The 20,609-nt window shown below is 49.9% G+C and overlaps 1 protein-coding gene and 1 long non-coding RNA gene across 8 annotated transcripts in view; one reads left to right on the top strand and one right to left on the bottom strand.

The window, feature by feature from the left end:
- Window positions 1–21: 21 nt before the first annotated feature.
- On the top strand, window positions 22–12,811 carry LOC109682853 (uncharacterized). The gene is made up of 3 exons (XR_002212032.2): window positions 22–406; window positions 8,382–8,677; window positions 8,826–12,811. It is a non-coding gene; the product is annotated as an uncharacterized lncRNA (long non-coding RNA).
- The window catches only part of Cep104 (centrosomal protein 104), a 35,740-nt gene continuing 27,942 nt past the window's right edge, over window positions 12,812–20,609 (bottom strand). For all 7 annotated transcript variants that reach the window (XM_074081524.1, XM_020158374.2, XM_020158373.2 and 4 more), the window contains 5 exons: window positions 19,998–20,106; window positions 18,546–18,684; window positions 18,303–18,370; window positions 16,043–16,133; window positions 12,812–15,093 (listed from right to left, as the gene is read on the bottom strand). In XM_074081524.1, the coding sequence (XP_073937625.1) occupies window positions 14,978–15,093; window positions 16,043–16,133; window positions 18,303–18,370; window positions 18,546–18,684; window positions 19,998–20,106 (523 nt within the window). In that variant the 3' untranslated portion in view covers window positions 12,812–14,977. The remainder of the gene's footprint in view (window positions 15,094–16,042; window positions 16,134–18,302; window positions 18,371–18,545; window positions 18,685–19,997; window positions 20,107–20,609) is intronic.

The raw sequence follows: 20,609 nt of genomic DNA, 5'->3' as shown, positions 1-20,609 counted from the left end.
GGGAGGTTGCTGCGAGCGTCGCGCGCGGAGCACTGTGGGCCAGGGGAGGACCGAATGCAGGCCTCCATTCCCCGAGCGCAGTACCCAGGAGCTTTGTAACTGTCGCGGTCTCTTCCGCCTAGGGGAGGTAGCTCGCCGTGCGCCCCGCCCTGTACGCACATCAGTGATGTGAAACCGTGGCCTTCGGCCCGGACCTGTGTTTCTTCGCTGGTGGGCTCTGCGGAGTAGGTTTTGGGGCAGAGTCCAGCGGCTCCTGCACGTCCTCTCGTGGGCTGTAGGAACACAGGCAGCCCCTCAGTGCCCGCTGTAGCGACCCCACAAATGAGGCGGAGGAAGCAGCTCAGTCAGGAACCAGGAAGTAGGAGAAGCCCACAGGCGCCAAGAACGGACTATAGGATTCCACCAGGTACTGTTTTTTGTGTAAGGCGGAAGCCCTATCTATAAATAATCCAATACTCCAGAGTCCAGGGGTCACCCGGTTTCCCGATCCCGCTGTGCATCTCCCCGCTTAGCCTTTCCTATTGAAGGACAGACCTCAGGAGGTCAAGGAGACACTTCTCCTTCCTAGGAAACGCCTGTTTGCATCTGAAAGGCATCTCCTGCCATCAGGCCATGCAAATAGGCTATAAAACCCCACTCCCCACCCTGGCCCACGGGGATCACCGGTTTCCGGGTCCCCCTGCGTTCTCCAATATGCAGTCTTTCTCTTCTCTTTTCTCCAACTAAATTCTCTACAAATTAAAATCTTTCTGACCTCTGCTGTTGGAGTCTGTCTGTGCTTTCATTCTCAGAGCAGGCTCAAGAACCCTGAGCACCTGAAATTCCTGCTATCAGTAAAGCTTCCTTCTTGTCTATAACTCCAGTGATCCAGCCTCTTATGCGTAGGAGTGTTCTGAGAACAAGAACCTTCCAATGCGCCAGTGATATTTTGGTGACCATGAAAGGACCCTCTTCTCCCTAGGACGAAGCCTAACCAGGGACAGTCTGCCAGGGAAGTGACTGTGATCGTCCAGCACTCCTGTGGACGCTGTCTTTGGGAGAGCCCCCCTGCTGCAGAATGGCCAAAAGCAGAACTCTCTGGCTGCCTCTTTTCTCTGTCTCTAGGGAGGTTTCTCCTGAGAGCGAAGGAGAATTTCTCAAGCCCACTAAGACTTCTAGCAGAATCCAGTGCAAATGCTGAGCCTGTCCCGGGGTTTATACGGGACTGCCTGTTGCCACGTGGGCGAGTCTGAATCCCTCATGTTTCCAAGCCCTTTCTCTTCCTCTCATTTCCACACTATGACCCTAAGACCCTTTTCTCCCACCCCACTGGGTGACTTTCTTCAGGGCCATATGGGAGGGGACTATGCCCTCATCTAGTAGGGACGTGATAAAGTGTCTTTGCCCCCAGGAGTTTCCCTGCCCCTTGTTGCTCCCCTACTTTCCTTGGATGACATATGCCCCCCAACTGTCAATTTTGGGGGATTTTCACAGCATCTCACCAAACGTTGTTCGCCCTTACACCCACCTCCACCCCCAGCCCTTCCCTGGGAGTGCATTTACACCGTTGTCACGGCACAGGCCCCTTGGGTTTTCTCCCACGTCACGTCTGCTCCCAAAGTGCACAGAGGATCACATTTTCTAAGGAAACACTCTTTCCGGTAACTTCCTCCAGGAAACCTGGCTGACCTCCGCTGGCTCTATTGAGCCCTTCCTCCGCGAGTTCTCTTTGAGCTAGATGCCTTTACTAACTGGAGGTATTGTAAGCATTTGGGCTTTAAGGCTGGCAGGGCAACTTGTGGTCAGGGCCACGCCAGTAGGGTGACTGTAACCTGGAAGCCCCTTTCAGCTTTTCCCTCAGTCTTGGTCACAGACAACAGAAGGGATCAATCAGAGGGGAGAGGACACTCTTCCCTGGGAGGCAGTTCCTTATCGGAATGGCCATAATGTGGAATATTTCCTCTGTTGTAGACCACATGTTCCTTTTCCAGATGGGCATTTCTTCCTCCCGAGTTTGGAGAGGTCTCCTCTTGCCTGCTTGCTGAAACATTGGAGAGACATAGACCCTGACAGCCTCCACAAGAAGGCTCTAATTCTCTTTTGCACTTAGGTCTGGCCCCAATATCCCCTTGGGGACCAGGAAAAATGGCCTGAGGGTGAGACTCTCAACCACAATACCATCCTCCAGCTTGATCTCTGCTGCAAAGGGGAGGGCAAATGGATGGAGATCCCCTATGTACAACTGTTCTTCCTCCTTGGGGAACATCCTGAATGGGTGGGACAATGTAAAATAGATGCTCAGACTCTGGCTATGGTTTGTAAGGGCACACCAAAGAAAAGGGATGCCTCTAACCCATCCCCCACTACCCCCAAGAGGACAGTTTCCTCCCCTCCATCTAAGGAAAATGACTGCCCAACTCCTATAATCCCCTACCCCCTTATTCAGAGGCTGTGGGCTGCTACCCCCTCCAGCCAGTACCTGGACGGAGGGGAGCCACCCGGAGAGAATTCATGTCCCCTTCACATTAAATGGCCTTAAGGAAATGAAGTGGGACTTAGATGGCTTTACTGATGACCCAGACCGATACATTCAAGCCTTCATTGTTGTTATCCAAACCTTTGAGCTAACCTGGAGGAATATCATGTTACTCTTAGACCAAACTCTTGGTCAAGAGAGTCCTTGACCAAGCTATTCAGGCAGGCAGTGACTATCATCTACATAAGTCCTCTATTAAGCCCACCTCTACAGAAGGGGAAACTGAGGATCCTGGGGTCCCAACTGGAGCCCAAGCGGTTCCCAGGACAGACACCAGATGGGATCCCCAAAATTAGGCCAATGAATGGGCTAGACACCACTTCATTCACCTCACCATTAAGGGTTTAAAAAGGGCCAGAGTTAAGCCTCTTAATTACTCCCAGGTAACTGCTGTCCAACAAGGACCTGATGAATCCCCCACAGACTTCCTACAGTGCCTAAAGGAGGCCATTACAAAACACACCACAGTGGACTCCAAGTCACAGGTTGGGGAGGTCCTCCTGAGAGATAAGTTCCTTACCAAATTGGCCCAAGATATCTGTGGAAAGCTACAAAAGCTGGTGGCTGAAGGCAGTAAAACACTAGAGCAATTGGTACAGATGGCTACAATCTATATACTATAATCAGGACCTTACTAAGAAAAGAAAAGGACAAAAGACACTACAACCTAGTGGCAGCTCTTAGAGAATCCCCTTCCTGATGGCGACCAAATGTCAGGACTTGCTACCACTGTGGACAGGAGGGACACTTCAAAACAGAGTGCCTATGACAGGGGCAGCACAGGAGACAGCCCCATCCCCCTCCAGGACCTGCCCTCTTTGTAAGGGTAATCACTGGAAGTCACACTGTCCCTGCGTCCACTCGGAGAAGGAGCCAGATGACTCCCTTGAGTGACGGGTCCCAGGGCCTCCTGTCCAGGCTCTGGTTCTCAACATCCAGACCGAGGAGCTCTGGGTAGTCATGATGGTTGAGAAGCACAGGTCGTCTTCCTTTTGGACAGAAGAAACCGCTTCTTTGTCACTTCTTTCCCTCCAGGTCCCAGGTCTAACAACAAAGTCAGTGTTTGGGCCATATCGGGCCAGCCCCTAGAACGATATTTCACCCAGCCTTCGGCTTGCTCTTGGGGGGACTTCCACTTCTGTCACTCATTTCTAATGGTCCCCAAGACTCCCATCCCCTTGCTGGGAAGGGATCTTTTGTCAAAACTCAAGGTCCAAATACTACTCCCTCCTGGAGAGTATTTTTCATGCCCCTAATTGAAGAACAAGTGGACCCACCCATCTGGACCAATGGCTCCACCATTGGGAGGGCAAAGACAGCCGCTCCTGTCTGGATCTGCCTAAAATATCCCCTCTGGTTCCCTCACTAAAAACAATGTCCCTTGAAGCCAGAGGCCCAACAGGGCCTCCTGATTGCATGCTCTAGCTCCTACAACACCTCCATCCTGGCAGTACAAAAGGGTTCCAATAAGTGGAGACTAGTTCAAGACCTCTAACTCATCAGTGAGTTGGTGAGAACACAGTGGTTCCTAGTCCTTATACTCTCCTGGCTCAGATTCCCCCTAATGCACAACACTGCTCAATTATAGACCTAATGGACACCTTTTTCTATATACCTCTCCACTCTGATAGCCAACCACTTTTTGCCTTTGAGGACCCCACCAAAATCTTGGGGCAGCTGACGTGGATGGTCCTGCCCCAGGGGTTTTGAGATAGCCCTCACATCTTTGGTCAAATACTGGCATGAGATCTAATTGACTGGCAATTCCAGGGGGCCACCTTACTCCAATCTGTGGATGATCTTCTCTGTGGTCCAGCTGAACCCACTATCTCCAGGGCCACAGAGTCCTTATTAAACTTTTTGACCAGTTGTGACTTTAAGATCTCTAGAGAAAAAGCTCAGCTATATAGCCCTAAGGTCAATTATCTTGGATTGGTTCGTGAAAACAAACTAGGTCCCTGCGTCCAGAGTGACTCTGTCCTAATCTACAGTATCCTCTCCCTCAAATCCTCCAACAACTAAGAGGCTTTTGGGGAGTCACTGGATTCTGTCGAATCTGGATCTCTGGCTATGCTGAGCTTGCTCACCCCTGATACTGGCTCCAAAGAAAAGCTAACAACATTCTCAACCCCTCCTTGAGTGGGACAAAGAGAGCCAGGATGCCTTTCTCAAGCTCAAACAGTCCCTTAGCCTGGCCCCAGCCTTGAGCCTACCCTCTCAGGACACTTTCCAACTATGTATCTATGAGTAGGGGGGACTGGCTCTTGGGGTCATAACCCATCCAAGGAAACACTCCTCAACCTGTGGGGTATCTAAGTAAGGAACTAGACAGTGTGGCTAAGGGATGGCCGGGCAGCTTGAGGGCCATCGCTGCAGTTGGAAGCCCAAAAGCTTATCTTAGGAAAACCTCTTACTGTCTACACTCTCCATGACCAGGGAGGCATCTTGAGCTCTAAGGGAGGGTTATGGCTATCTGACAACTAACTACTCAAATACCAGGCCCAACTCTTAGATTGTCCAGAAGTGAACCTCAAAACCTGCCCCAACCTCAACCCTGCCTCCTTCCTTCCCACAGGAAGTGATGCCCCTAGTCACTCCTGTGAAGAGATCCTGGCCAAAAATTACACTCAGGCCTGACCTCCTCGATAAACCTCTTTCAGAGACAGACCTTTTACTCTTCACTGACAGAAGCTCCTTGATTAATAATGGAGAAACCAGGCTGGGGTGGCAGTAGTCACACATCCACTCAAATCTTGTGGGCAGAACCCTTGCCCCCAAACACTAGCGCCCAATTGGCTGAACTTACTGCTCTCACCAAAGCCTTATAACTTTCCCAGGGCATGAGAGTCAATATCTATACTGACTCTAAATATGCCTTTCTCATCCTGCACGCCCACGCGGCCATCTGGAGGGAATGGGGGATGCTCATGGCCTCTGGGTCCCCCATTAAACACTCTCAAATGACCCTAAAGCTCTCAGATACTGCTCAATGCCTCAACAAGTTGCATTGCCCAGGACATCAAAAAAGTAGCGATCCTATAGCCCTGGGCAATAGAAAAGCAGATGCAGCTCCATGGCCTTCCATCAGGGTCCCCTTTTATGGGAAGAGTCCCTTCTCCCTCCTGAAAGACCTCAATATCTTTCCTCCAAAATCCAGATGACTTCAACACAGGGCTACCATTTGGACCACAGAGGATAGTGGGTCTCTCCCGAGGACAGACTCCTCTTAACCCAAAGCATACAGTGGAAAATCCTCAAGACTTTATATCAGTCCTATCATCTGGGAATAGAAAACACCCTGTCTTTAGCCAGAGGTCCTTAGCCAGGAGACCCTTCAAGACATATTAAGAGGTGTGAAATTTACCAATGCAACAACCCTCGCAACCAACCTCTCTCCCCTCTGAGAACTCAAGGATGAGGTTCCTACCCCAGAGAGGACTGGCAAAATTATTTCACCCATATGCCAGGTGGCCCCTACTCTCGCTTGGACCTGTACGTTGATACCTTCATGGGATGGGCTGAAGCCTTTCCTTGCTCCACAGAAAAGGCTCAGGAAGTAGTCAAGGCCTTAATCCAAGAAATCATCCCTCAATTCAGTCTCCCTTAACAGCCTTCAAAGTGACAACGGCCCAGCATTCTGAGCTGAAGTTACTCAGGGAATACCCTAGGCTCTAGGTATAAAATACCACTTCCACTGTGCCTGGAGACTCCAATCCTCGGGAAAGGTGGAGCAGGCCAATGGGCTACTTAAATGCCACCTAGCTAAACTAGTCCAGGAGACCCATCTTCCCTGGCCTAAGCTGTAACCCCTGGCCCTCACCTGCCTCTGAAACACACCAGGCAAATTGGGCATCACCCACTTAGAGGCTCTTCATGGCTGACCATTCCTTACTAATGCCCTCATTTTCAATGATGAAACAGCCAGACTCACCTCTCATATCATTAGCCAAGTTTCAACAAGTCCTAACCAAATTATACCAAGGTATCTCTCATACTTCCCCGCCTCTCCTCCACCCTTTTGCCCCAGTGACTTGGGGCAAAAGTCAAGTTGTCAAACCCATCTAGGGGACCTTCAGAACCCCTACCTGTACTCCTTTCCACCCCAACAGGAGTCCAAGTGACTGGATTGGAATCTTGGGTCCACATCTCCAGAGTCAAGTGCTGGATTCCCCCTGCTGCCACTGCTGCCACTAAATTTGCTACTGGGGAGATTAACCTTTCTTGTGAGCCCATCTTGGACCTTAAATTTCTCTTTAAAAAGACTCCATCAGGAAAGTAACTCATGCCAAATGTCTCCCCCCACCTCTTCCTCACACTCTACCTCTCTCTGACCATAGTCTTGAGCATCGGTCTGTGGGTGACATCTCCCTGGGAGTGGCCCTATCTACAACGTAGGGCTCTAATTCTGTTTCCTTTTTCTGTGTTCTCTCCCATGAATCTTATACTTCTTTTCCTCCACGCTCTTATGGGACAGGTGCTTCACCATCATCCATGGACCCCCACCATCAACTACTTGGCCAAGATTACTAATCTCACCAATTGCAGGGTTTGTCCCAAAGATCTCTGGGCACCTGATGACCTTACCTACAAGGCACTTCCCCTGGCCATAGAAACCTTACTCTACAACATTACCTCCAGGTGTACCTATACCCTCTCATGGAGGTGGCACAACCTTCCCCTCCCTTGATGTTTGGATGAGCTTCCTCCATTTTGCGTCCCCACGCCGTCTGTTTTGAGAGGGTGGGTGTCAGTGGTGTTTTGGGTGCCCTCAACTCTTCCTTGTGTAATGCCACCCTCAGGATCAATCACACCAATTCCTGGGAAGGCAACTTCACCCTCTACTCCTTCAATGGAACCCAGGTGGCTAATCTCAACCTTACCTCCGGGACCCTCACCAACATGACACAAAATTGCACCTCCTTCCTCTTCCATCCTTTGCAACAGCATATGTGCCACAAACCACTCCTCTCCCATTTATAACAACACCCAATTCAACCCAACCTCACTCTCTCAGGGGCAAGGGGGGAGGAGCAGGTGCAATGGTGAGTGGTATTATGGCCGCCTTAGTCTCACTCACAGGCTCCACCCTCCCCCTGGCAAAGGATGGCACAACTGTCATGGCCCAAGTATACTCTACCAAGGTAAACCTCCACCTCACAGGATTCACTTTCCTCTGTAAATCTGACTGAGTGGTAGGGCCAATGTGTGGTTGTGGCCACCTTACCCAATGTCCTCATACATCGCACAACAGATACGACTTCCTCGGGGTATAGTCCTAACCTGGGATCCTTTCTTGAGATCTCTCTTATGCCCCACCTCCCTCCCATTCTCGCAGAAGCAGTTGAGTGGACTGGCTATATACTTGAAAAATCCCAGTAAGAGAATGGCTGCACTCTGGGAGTTCTTTTGGTCTGTTGACCTCCCTTTACTTGAAAATTCGATCCTTAATCTCACTGTCATGGTCCATGAGTCTTGGAAGGCCACTGTGGCAGCCATAGAAAACTAACATAAATCCACTGATTCCCTGGCAGCTGTGGTCCTTCAAAACCATAGGGCATTTGGCCTTTTAATGGCCGTGCAAGGTGGCACCTGTGTCATTCTTAATGAGACAGGCTGCCTCTACGTTAACACCTTGGGTAAGGTAGAGGAAAATCTAAAAAATTTTAAAAGAAAACATCAAAATAATAGATACCCTCAAAACACAAAGTACTCAATCATCTTGGTTAGGCGCTTTGTTTTCCTCACTAGGCCACTCTGTCTGGCTGTGGATACTCCCTTTCCTGGGACCTCATACTTCTGGGCCTAGCCCTGTGCTTTGGCCCGTGCACACTTAACTGCTTGGTTCATTTTGTCTCCTCTTGTTTAGAATCTGTCAAGCTCCAGCTCCAGATGGTCCTACAACCTCACCAGTACTACTGTGGGCCCCTGGACACCCCTCGGCCTGGACCCCTGACTCCCACAGGGCCCCTCTTCGACCCTTCTCAGCAGGAAGTACCTAATAACTTGATCCCCTTGTCCTATCTCCCTAACAGTAGTTAGGGGCTCCAATCCATAGGGGGAATTTGTAGTGACCTCATGAATGCGGGAGGAAGCAGCTCAGTCAGGAACCAGGAAGTAGGAGAAGCCCACAGTTGCCAAGAACGGACTATAGGATCCCACCAGGTACTGTTTTTTGTGTTAAGGCGGAAGCCCTATCTATAAATAATGCAATACTCCAGAGCCCAGGGGTCACCCTGTTTCCCGATCCCGCTGTGCGTCTCCCCGCTCAGTCTTCCTATCAATAAAGCTTCCTTCTTGTCTATGACTCCAGGGCAAGAGCCCTCCGATGGGCCGTGACACTGCCAGTGGGAGAACGGATAAATTACAGTGCATTGCCACATTGAAGTGAGCGCAAGGATGTCAGACTCGAATCCTGGGACAACCAAATGTGGTGCACTATTTCTGAACGGCAAGGCTTGCTGGTGGATCGCACGTCTGCTCCTGGGTACTGGCCAAACAAGCCCCGGGCAGCGGGCTCTCTGCTTCATTGCATTCGGCTCTGCCATCAGCAGTCACCGCCTCCCATACCACCTCTGTGAGCAGGCCAGTGGCATAAGCTCAAACCCGTTACCTAGGTGCCATCTGTGCCCTCTGCCACATGGCAGCCCGACCAGACGGTGTTGGCTGCCGAAACCACAGCCATTGCTTCCTTCTCGCTCCCAGAGGCTTTAAATATCATTTGCCTGAGGGGCTCAGGCCTGTACTACCCAAGGACTGCTGTAAGGATAGTCTGTGACTCTGGCCTAGTCAGTCAGTTAAGGGGCCATCTGTCTGCTGGGGCTCCTAGGAAATCTTCCTTCCTGAGAAGGTCTTTTATATTCTACATGCTGTTATTTTGGTTAAACACACTAGAATGTAAGAATTGGTGCTACGGTACCCTTTTTGTGACCATGACATCCCCAACAGTGAGAGAAAGCAGAAAGTATATGGAAGGATCTTTAATCATTTCCAGTGGGTTTATATTATTGTGGTATTTTAAAGGTTCTGAAAATGAGCGAGGCACCTGTGGCTTATGCCTGTAATCCTAGCTACTTGGGAGCTGCAAATAGCTTTTGAGACCCTATCTCCAAAATAACCACAGCAAAATGGACTGGAAGTGTGGCTCAAGTGGTAGAGCACCTGCTTTGCAAGCACAAGGGTCTTGAGTTAAAAAGTTCAAACCCCAGTGTCACCCCCCCCAAAAAAATAAATTTAGAATATGGCTTTTTTTTTTTCTGGTAGTACTGGGGTTTGATCTCAGGGTTTTGTACTTGCTTAGGCAGGCGCTCTACCACTTGAGCCACACCCCAATCCCTTTTAAAATTCTGAAAATGGGTTGTGATACTAAGATGACATGCACTTGTTCAGAAAATGTTCTTGTGTGTTTGTAATCCTAGCTCCTCGGAGGCAGAGATCAGGAGGATTGTGGTTCAAAGCCAGCCCAGGCAAATAGCTCACCAGACCCTATCTCAAAAAAACCCTTCACAAAAGGGCTGGTGGAGCAGCTCAAGTGGTAGAGTGCCTGCCTAGCAAGGGTGAGGCCCTAGGTTCAAATCTCAGTGCTATCAGAAAAAAAAAAAGAAGAAAATATTCTTGTGTAACTGCCTAAAGCTCAAGGGAACAAACAATGTGCCAATAAAGCGGTGTCTGTTGCAAGAACCACCCTAATTCTAGGATATTTCTTCCCCCAGGGCTAGGGTTGGAACCCAGAGCCTCATGCTTGCTGGGCAAGTGCTCACCACTGAGCTGCCCTGCAGCCCTAGGTCAGTGTCTTTTTGACCAAAAGAAAACTAACATCATGGTTTGAATGTGGTGCGCTAACTGAAATGGAATCTCCAAGGGCAAAGATAGGCGAAGAATGGATCCCTGGGAATGCTTCCTTTGACCCAGAAACCACACGTCATGGGTTGGAGCATTGGGAATCCATCCTCAAATCCCAAACATTGCCAACACATCTCTGAATCATCACCACTACTAGTTTAAAAAGCATTTTTGGCAGCTAGTGCAATTTTTGCAGTGACTTAGAAATGACCTGTTAGTACACTGATTTTTTGAGCTCATACTTAAAAACACATAAGCCAGGTGTGGTGGTTCAAGCCACAGGTATTGAAGTGGGAGATGGTCTGAATTATTGGTGCTGTGGAACAACCTGGCCCCAGTGTGTGAGACCAGACAGGTTCAGAACCATACAGAGGGCACTTATTGGGGGTCTAACAGAAATGTGGGCGGGTGGCAGCAAGACCAGGTGAATGCGTAATTTGGGTTAGAACGAGAGTGACTTTGTCCTGCTGGAATGCACCTGGTGTGTCTTCAGCTGCTGCCAGTCAGGTGCATCCCGGCATCCAGGAGCTGTGTCTGTGTAGCTTTCTGGGAAACTACAGGCAAAACCAGCCAGGATCACTCAGGCAGTCACGGCTGATATGATTCAGGATGGCTGTGCTCGCGTCAAGCTGAATCCATACAGGTGTGGAGGTCCAGTGTACTTCCCAGGGTCCTTAGAAGTGGAAGAGGCAGGAAAGAAGGAACTGGACAGGTGACAAAGTGAAGACTTGAAGGTAGACGAAGAGGCCACAAGCCAAGGGTAGCAGACATCTCGACACTGGAAGAAGCAAGGGAATTGGTTCTTCCTAAGAAAGAAAAGACCCGCGCTCCGAGACCAGCGAGCCCATGCTAGACGTCAGCTTGGCCGCACTGTAAGCTAATGAATTGGTGTTGCTTTAAGCCACCTGCCTTCCAGTGATCGGTCACAGCAGCGTTTGGAAACGGCTGTGCCAAATGATAAAATTATTTTCCTACTTTTAGTCATACTTTTGGGAATTGGTTAAGGAAATGCTTATTCCTTTATTCATGTGTAGGAGGAGTTCTTTATCTTTTAGATACTAATTCTTTGTTGTTTATATGTGGTAAACATGTCTCCCAGTTTTCCATTTCTTTAAGGTCTCTTGATGCTCAGAAGTTCTTAACTTTAAAAGAATCAAATTATCCATCTTTCATAGTTGCCTCCCTCCCTCCCTTCTTCCCCTCCATCCATTAGCTGGCTGGGGTCATTTTTGCTGTGCTGAGGTAGCAGTCAGAAGTAGGGGAGGAGGAATTCTTCCAACGTTGGCAGTCTTGGGCCCTCGAGTACCTTGAGTCAGCTGGGCTGACGGGCTCACAGCTCCAAGTTCTGAGGATTAGAGGCCATGGCCAGCCTGTAGAGGCCAGAGGCTTATCTCTAGGCTCCAGGTAGTCTGCTGCTCAGGTTGGAGGCTTATTGCTCTGGGGCTTTCATCCGCCCGTGGCCCAGGTCCTCAGCAGCTAGTGTAATCCTCAGCTCTCAGCAGCCTCGGGTGTGGGAGCCCTTGGTTCTCACAGTGGCTTGTGTTGACTCTTGGGTGTTGGGTATGGGCATCCTTGGTCCTTAGGCCTTGGCAGCTTCCTGGAACCCTTCCAGCACCCAGGGCCCACATTCTCTCATCCTTACCCTTCACAGCCTTCTGACCAAGAATTAGTCACAAGCCTCCACTGCACGTCAGACGCTCTTTGCTGAGCTAGAGTCTCTCAGGGTGGGCAAGGTCATCCAGAGTGCACTGTAGCTTGTGATGGCTGGGCCAGTGCAGGTCCCCTGAAGCAGCCATGGCTGGAGCAGGCCTTCCTGAATAGACGTGGCTTCAGTTGTAGTCCCTGCAGCGCGAGTGTGGTTTCCTCCAGGCATTTGTGGAGTGGTCAGAGCAGCCGGGCTGCCATGATACAGCTCTCTGCCCAAAGCAGCTGGATACACGGGGAGGGTGTGACCACAGTCAGAGTCTAACTGGCCTGGCCCCTAACGATTTATTTAAAAGAAAGGAAAGGTAAACATTAAAAGGATGCTTAACGCTCAAATTCTCTTCTTTTTCTTGGTGTTACTGGGGTGTGAACTCAGGGCCTCATGCTCAGGTGCTCTACTACTTAAGCCACTCCACCGGCCCTTTTCGTGATGGGTTTTTTCGAGATAGAGTCTGAGGAACTATTTGCCTGGGGTTGGCTTCAAACCGCGATCCGCCTGATCTCTGCCTACTGAGGAGCTAGGATTACAGGTGTGAGCTACCAGCACCTGGCACACCTTAAAGTCTTTTAGTGTCTTCAGCAGCAAACTCACTTTGGCAATTTATTTCAGGGACCCAACTCTCTCACAGCAGCTTGATACTGACAGCCTCTCCACAGCCACCTCCATCCCAGGCTACACTTGTGTGTCTACTAATGTCAAAAAATTTACAAGTCTCTGTTTCATTATAATCTTGAAATAAAAGTGACAAAACATTTAATGACCTTTTTATTAACATTCTCAAGGTGAGTTAACACAAGTCTTAAAACAAGAAAAATATATTACTTATTTTATAATTCTGGTACCTGAAATAAAGACAAATAGAGAACTATGTTAAAACATTAAAAACTTGCAAATTTTCATTAAAAGTATTTACATTTGTATTCTAATGTCAAGTTTGTAGCTACAGTTCTTTTAAATTATTTAATATCTTAAAATATGAAAACAACAGCAATAAATATTAAATATCCACACATATTCATAAGTGAAGATTCAATTATCAATCAGTGTTCTAAATTCAGATATTTACTTGTGAATGGCCAAAGGATCTTAGTTCCTTTTAGATCTTCAGTCCTTTGTTCATGGCCCTGACCGTGCATGAGCGAGGAGCGCTTTCACTGACATCTGTTCGACACGATTCTTTTGTAACAGTCAGACAGGAAGTAAAAATGAAGTATTTTTCATTTTTAAATATCTTTAAGTTACAACAGATAGAAAACATTACATATTTCCCTCTTAAGTTTTGATCACAGAAAAGAATAATTCCTTGGTTAGCTTTTTTCATTGTATTTTATTTAAAGTATTTTACTAAAACTGGATTAGAAAATAGTGGCCAGCAGCTCGGAAGCATATAGGGCCATGTGTAAACACTGAGGCATCTGTGCCTGGCTTGTCTGCTCAAGTGTTGTGTTTTCCCCTACCCCGAAGCTTTCCAAAGCTTGCCCTCTTGGTAGCTCCTGCTCTCACTCAGTACTGAGTCAGCCACACCAGGAGGTACGTGTTTGCCAGAAACAGGTCAATCAATGCAAATTCGGGGAGTTCACTGGTCACACAGCTATTAGTTTTTTAAAATGTTTTATAGTTTCACATGGTTGGGGATTAACAAATATTTATACACTAATTATACACTCACACCCTCATCACGAATTCCCTCAAACAGTTCAAAGTGGCGTTTTGCCTGCTTCTGCAACCTCAGGAAGCAAGCAGAACTCTGGCCCCTGCCCTGGGGTGGGCACGGGAGGCCCGTCCTTCAGTACTGGCTGGACTGGGCACTGGGGGGAGCAGTAACAGGAACACAGGGCCGTGCTAGGGTGTTTCCAGGTGTTTCACATGGTTCCTTCTCTCCCACAGCTGAGTGGGTAAGAAGCTGAAACCCGGTCTAACCGAAGTTCCTAGGAGAGAACGACCTCCTTCCCGGGACGGGGTTGTCAGAGCTGCTGAGGGGCTGCTTCACACAGCACTTGGATTTCTGACATGCTATGAACTGCTTGGGAAAGCGGACCCAGTCACAGCATGGTGGAGGGATGGGACGAGAGGCCTGGGTGGAGTGTCTGGACCTGTGAGGAGGGTGGGACTCGTCTGTAGGTCTGTAGGGTGGCAGGTGCTCCATGTCAGAATCAAAGCTCAGGTGTGAGGCCCGCGTCAAGCGAGCACAGAGTCATCAGGGAAAGGCAGCCGCAGTCCACGCTCCAGGACTCTGGAGAATGCAAACGCCCTGAGCAAAAGTGTGACGGACTGCTAGGGCCTGGGGCTTGGTTCCAGGTGGCCACATGGCTGGTGTCACAGGGACAGCACTCAATGAGTATGGAGCAAGGCGTGTGCTGGGCAGGACAGCTGTCTTCTAGCTTCCTTTTTGCCTTTATTTCTTGTTTCCATGGAAACACAAGTCCTGCAGACATGACCCCTGCTTCCCTGCAACGAAGTGCACTGGGTGGAGGCCTAGCAGACAGGTCTGAATGGGACAAGGCACAGCAGATGCAGGCCACCATTGCCCCCAAGGGCCACCACAGCTGAGCCCACAGTCAACCATGTGGGACAGACTGTGCCCAAGGCTGAGTGTGAGTTTTCCTAGCAGCAAGGAAAGCGATGCTGCTAGCTGCCGTGTCTGGCTCTCTCCGGAACCTCTGCTCTAAAGGCCTGCGGAGGTCAGAACCCGGACATCAGCCGCAGCGTGGAGGTCCTGCCAGGCAGGGCTCTTTGGTCAGATCCACACGCTGTGTTTACATGAATGCAGACTGAGTGTGACGCGTGAGAGGCCAAGAGCTGAGGGACAGCAGGGACAAAGCACAGAGATCCCACGTCTGCAGGAATTTTTAGGAGACGTGGTTCAGATTCAGGAAACTTGCACAGTCCCTGACGGAGATGAAGAAGACCAATGTCTGTCACCGCTGTGTGTGCGTCCTGTGAGAACTCTTACTCAGGCCTCCCTTGGGGGTGGGGATCTTGCTTCCAGCCTTGGGCCCTGTGGTACCTGACTTGGCCACTGTGGGGCTTTTACCTACAGTAGAAACAGACACACAAGACACAGGCACTGTGTTAGACTGGGGACTCATGGGGACAGGCAGAGCACAGACCTCATTGGGACAGTGTGAATGGCTGGGAGGAGCCAATCTTGAGCAGCAGAGCCAAAGGGGAATAGGACAATGGCTATCTCTTGGGCAGATGGGGTTAGCATGGTGGAGAGTGGTCACTCAGTTCATAGGAAGCCAATGAGAGGAGCTGGCCACAGATGGAGATGCTCACATGGTGGCAAGAGAAGAAAGGACAAAGGCTCAGAGGGAGAGACCTGCCATGGGGACAGAAGGCAGACAGAGCCATTTACACAACCATCAGCTCAAAGGCCCAGCTCCTGTAACACAGTAGCACAACAGCTGTATGGCTATGAGGAATTCCTGGCCAAGGACCTGTGGACCTCTATTGCCTCATTTCTAAGAGGCTGGACAAAGATGACATCCTGCCGCTTGAGCCCTTGGAACAGGGCCTGGTGCAGCCCGAGCAGCAACACGTGTCCAAGTTTTAGCCATGTGTTGCTCCTAAAATAAAGCATGCCCAAGGTCTTTTGGCCTGGAGAAGTTTTCTAATGACAGATGCATATCCTTTTAAGGTATCCTAAGTCTGAAATAAAACATCGAAAATGGTGACTTATAATTAAGGCAATGGCTTTGTCATGGGTCTTTTTAACTTCATGTTTGTCAGTCCTTCAGAGTCAGCTATGTAGGAAGAGCTGACCAGCAGTCTCTCTCACAAGCAGCTGGCTGGTCTGCCTTGTCACTCCTGGGTTCACGTGTCCAGGAGGCCTTTGGGAGGCAGCCATAGCCTGGTGCATGTGCAATACAGCTTGGATTATGAGATTGGTCTGCAGCTCTCTAAGGAACCAGAACATGAAACGTGGAGATGGTTTTAAGTGGAAACCGTGTACAGGATTCTCTCACGTGCTCAAAGCTCACCCTGCTGTGGTGCCTGGGCTTTGTGCAGAACGTGGGTCTTGCGCAAGTTCATCGTGCAGCCAGCAGGGCCCATCAGGTGGGCCTTCCAGGCCTGCAAAGGAAGAGGTGGCAGCAGTTTGTTGGTCTGGCAACTGAGAGAGACCTGGGATGCTAAGAGACTTTAAGATGAAGGTGGCGACACATGGAAGGGGCATGGGGACATGACTCCTAGGCGGACCCCTTTGTGGGCTGTAAGGGGTCCACCCTCAACAGGCACCTGAGTCCTATAACCAGGTGAGCCTGCATCTCACATCCTGATCTGGAAATCTGGGATCTTAGTCCTATAGCCACAGGACATTTTCTGATAGCTGCTGGGTGTACTGGGAAGAGGGTCTTTCCCCAGGTGAGACCCCAAGAGAACCCAGTGTGTCCAGACGCTATGCAGGGAAACCATGTGATAAAATGCTGCCAAGCGTGTGGTGTTTGTTCTGTAGCAGATTTAGCTTTTAAACCATGGGGAAAGCAGGTGACGGGAATACAGCCTGTGGACTGCCTCACAGTGGCTAATGATGAGCAAGAGGGCTCAGTTCATGGCAGATGCTGGGTGCAGAGAGGGGAGGGGAAAGGAGGCCATCAGCTGATGTCAGCACTGCTCAGTGGGAAACCAGCAAACAGCAGCCAAAACAGAGGGACTATGGGTATCACAGGAACTAGTAAAGGCACAATTGGAGTGAACACACAAAGCTCCTACACTCTAAAAGTGAATGGAGTGTGGAGAGTGGATTATGAGAAGCCTATGAGATATTAGCACAGCTGTACCCAATGTTCTGCAGGCTGAGTTCGGCACAGCCCCGGCCACAGAAGAGGAAAATGCAAAACAGCTGCTTTTCCTAAGTTGTTTATCTTCACAGAGGTAAATTGCAGATTTCTATTGCTACAATGTCACCCCTCTCCCCAGAGCTGTTGCTCCTCCTCCTCCTTTACCACTGCATATAAAAGACTCCCTGAAGGAGGATGCAAGTGGAATGCTGATGTTGCTTATGGCTGGTGTGTGTCTCCCAGCCTCCTGCACTGAGGATTCTATAGTGCAAGTCAGAGGGTTTTTGGCTGGGAGGTCTTTGGCTTTTGGCTTTTGGGCTTTTGGCTTTGGCTTTTTGGGTGAAAGGAGGCTTTTTGGATGTGGGAGGCTTTTGGAAGGGAAGATTGCTGAAAGGGGGAAAATGGATGGCTGAGGGAGAATTGCTGAAGGGAAAAGAATTGCTAAAGGGGAATTGCTAAAGGGGAATTGCCAAAGAGGGATTGATAGAAAGTCTGCACCGAGAACTTTATACATAGACTTTAGAAAAGCTAAGCAGTGCAAGTCTGGGGGCAAAAACTTTAAGAGAGATTATGCTAAAGAAAAGCTAAGAGAAAACATGGGACAGAGCGAGTCTAAGGAAAGAGGTTTTAAAGAATAGTGAAGCAAGGTTTTAAAGAACTGTAAAGGAGTAAGGCCTTAAAGAATAAAGATACAGAAAAGAAGCAATGAGGGTTGTGCGTCTCCACCTGAGCGCCCAACACACCTGGCCCCAACTTTCTGTGTCTGTCTATCCTGTGTCCTTTCTGCATCTCCCATCGTGGCCCAGTTAGGCCCCAGAAAGGTTCAGCAATAACCAGGAGCAAGAAAAAGCTCGCTCCAACAGAGAAGTGAGAGGACATCTCTGTGCACCTGAGGCTCGCCTACATTAAAAATGAATTCATCCTCAAAGAGGATTGTGTGGCGAGCACAGGAACAGCAGCCTCTGGCTCTGTCTGATTTGGAATATGCCCTACTTAACAGACTGGGGAACACAGATCTACAGGATTTAATTTAAAAAGTCACCCAAAACTTGAATAAAAAATGAAGCTAAATGTGTTTAGGTTCACAGAGGCATGTGGAGGGCACTGCTGATGTGCAGCTGGCTCCAGGTTAGGCAGGAGAGTACGGTGTCAGGCAGGAAGCAGAACTGTCACACTGCATGGGGCCAAGCTGCATGAATCCAAAGGGGCCAGCAGACTACATGATCTGCCAAGACAGCAGGGAGGCCATGATCCGTACATGAGTTCAATGACTGGTAAAGACCCATCCCATGCTGATCCCTGCTGAGTGGAGACTCTGCTGGAAACAGTGTGGGAGGGCAGGAAAGCAGCCTAACTGTTCTGTCCAGACAGGGCTGGGTGCACAGGCTGCTCCCTGGACACTGGCTGTGGTCAGCACTAATATCACTTCCACACTGCTCACGTTCAGGGTTCAGCCCCTCACCTCCTCACCAGGTGTGAAATTCTCATGACACAGAGGGCACCGGTTTGCCAGCTTCTCTGGTTTGGCAGCTGAAATGATTTCAATAAAAAAAGATTTAGTTGCTTGTCTGAAACTTGAGTGAGGGAGAGAGACAGGACACACGGATGGCCTGCCTGACAGACACTGAACTCACACAAAACCCGTGCCGCCACCCCTCAGTGGCTGCCTGGCACCAGGGAGATGCCATGGCCACAGAGCACTCACGGTTGCACTCCCTGGCTTTTATGTGTCTAGGCAGCTCTTCCATAGGAACAGCTTCGCTGCAGCGGTGGCACTTTCCAAACTCGTCCCTTTTGTCACATTCTGTCAGCAGGTGCTCTGTCAGGCTGGATATCTCTACCACCTGTAACCAAGACAGGATGGAGCACCTGCTGAGCACAGAGCCTGCCCTGTGCCCGGGAGCAGGACAGTTTTCTTGGGTCATTTGCATGTGAAGACAAGCCTATAATCTCTTGAACCCTCTCTCCTTATCCCACAGAGAGCTGCAGGCACTTCCTATTTTGTAAAGACCCTGTCTTTTTCCTCCCATTACCCTAGTGCTATGGAAAGGCCATGCTAAGGGGGGGTGGGGTGCAGTTGATGTAAGTGTGGCATGTCTGCTAGGAGAATAGCAACTGGCAGCTTTGAGTTCAAATTCTTACACCCCAGTATTTCTAAGACTGTGCATAGAAATAGGATTTTCTTGTCACTCTGACGTCCTTGGCACTCTACTGCTTGAGCCACACCTCCAGTCCATTTTTGCTCTGGTTATTTTGGAGATGCGGTCTCTTAACCATTTGCTTGGGCTGGCCTCAAATCATGGTCCTATCTCAGCCTCCCAAGTAGCTAGGATTACAGGTGTAAGCCAGGGGTGCCCGGTTGGGTTCTTAAATAGGACAAAAAAAGCATGAACCACAACAAAGACCAGTGAGGAGTAATGCAGAAATGAAAGGCTCTGTTCACCCCAAGAGAAGGAGACAAGGTAGGCGAGGCGCTGATGGGAGCGACAGGCACGCAGAATCTCACTGACTAAAAAGGCGCTTCACCAAAGAGGACAGCGGACAAAGGGACGGGTGCTCTCCTAGTGGTCAGCAGAGGATGGAAACTGAAGGTTCACAGTCAGCAGGAAGCATGGCCAGAATGTGGGTGTCCTCTTGTACCGCCGTGGGCGTCAAGCTGCCACAGGACCCTGCGCACTCCTTGCCCAGCAATCCCATGGCCACACACGCAACCCCACGTGCCCAGATCATCAGCGTGCAACTCAGTGCCAGGCACCAGCATGCCCGGCAATCATGCAGCTCGGATGGTGGGTGGCACTGGTGTCTGCGGCAGCCCCAAGCTGATGACAACCTGACCCCATGTGGCAGGCATGGATACGCTGAAACCATGGGTGCCATACGCAGAGAGGACACAAGGTGCTTACACAGCACCCTTCCACTTCAAACTCCTCACGCAACACACACCAACTGTGATGTCAGACATCAGGCAGAGGCAACTTTGTGGGACTGTCAGGTGGGGGACATAGTGGGCTGATTTGGGGACAGTCCACTGAGCTACAGCAGTGACCTCAACTGATTTTTCTCAAGCTCCTCTGGAACTGCAAAGAGCCGGGTGTGTGTGCTCCGGCTTCTTTGTGGAAGCCAGCACTCTGGCCACAGTGCTGGCCCGGGGCCTGACCTGCCGGCAGTGGCCGCATCGCATCAGCATGAGGCAGTGCTTCCAATAGTGCAGGTCCAGGCCCTCTTCTGTGAAGGACTCGCTCCTCTCCCCACAAAAAATGCACAGACTACAACAAAACAGAGAAGTCACAGTGAAGGCCAGGCTCTTGTTCAGCACTGGTCACTCTGCTCCCAGCCCAGGAGGACATTCCTAATGTCCCAGGCACAGCAACTCTCAGGCTTTCCTCCTGTCCTGAACTGCTTGGGCTTGCTCTGAGGGCCGGCTGAACCTCACAGGGAGAGGGCAGTAGGACTGAGGGGTTTCTGTCAGACAGCCCAAAGAAAGAGTCCTGGTCAAGCAGGTGGCTGAGACAAATTAGCTTAAGACTCCTCCAAGTTTGAACCTTGTCAGCAGAATCAACACACAGAATACTTTAAGTCACAAGGAAACAGAAGACATTTTCCTTAAGCTCTTTGTGGGTTTCTCTTGGCCTCTGAATGGTGAAAAGCATTTTGCTGTCACAGGGTTTCTGACAGATTGGGGGAGACTTCTGTTGGGGTGAAGACAGGGATAGTGGTCTTGTCTGACTCAGACTAAGTGCTTGTTGGCTTAGGGCAGTTTTCCCACACT

Source organism: Castor canadensis, chromosome 7 (genome assembly GCF_047511655.1).
Source record: "Castor canadensis chromosome 7, mCasCan1.hap1v2, whole genome shotgun sequence".
In the NCBI taxonomy this organism is placed as follows: Eukaryota; Metazoa; Chordata; class Mammalia; order Rodentia; family Castoridae; genus Castor; species Castor canadensis.
Note: the sequence above shows the minus strand (reverse complement) of the source record. Positions and strands in the feature narration are given on the sequence as shown.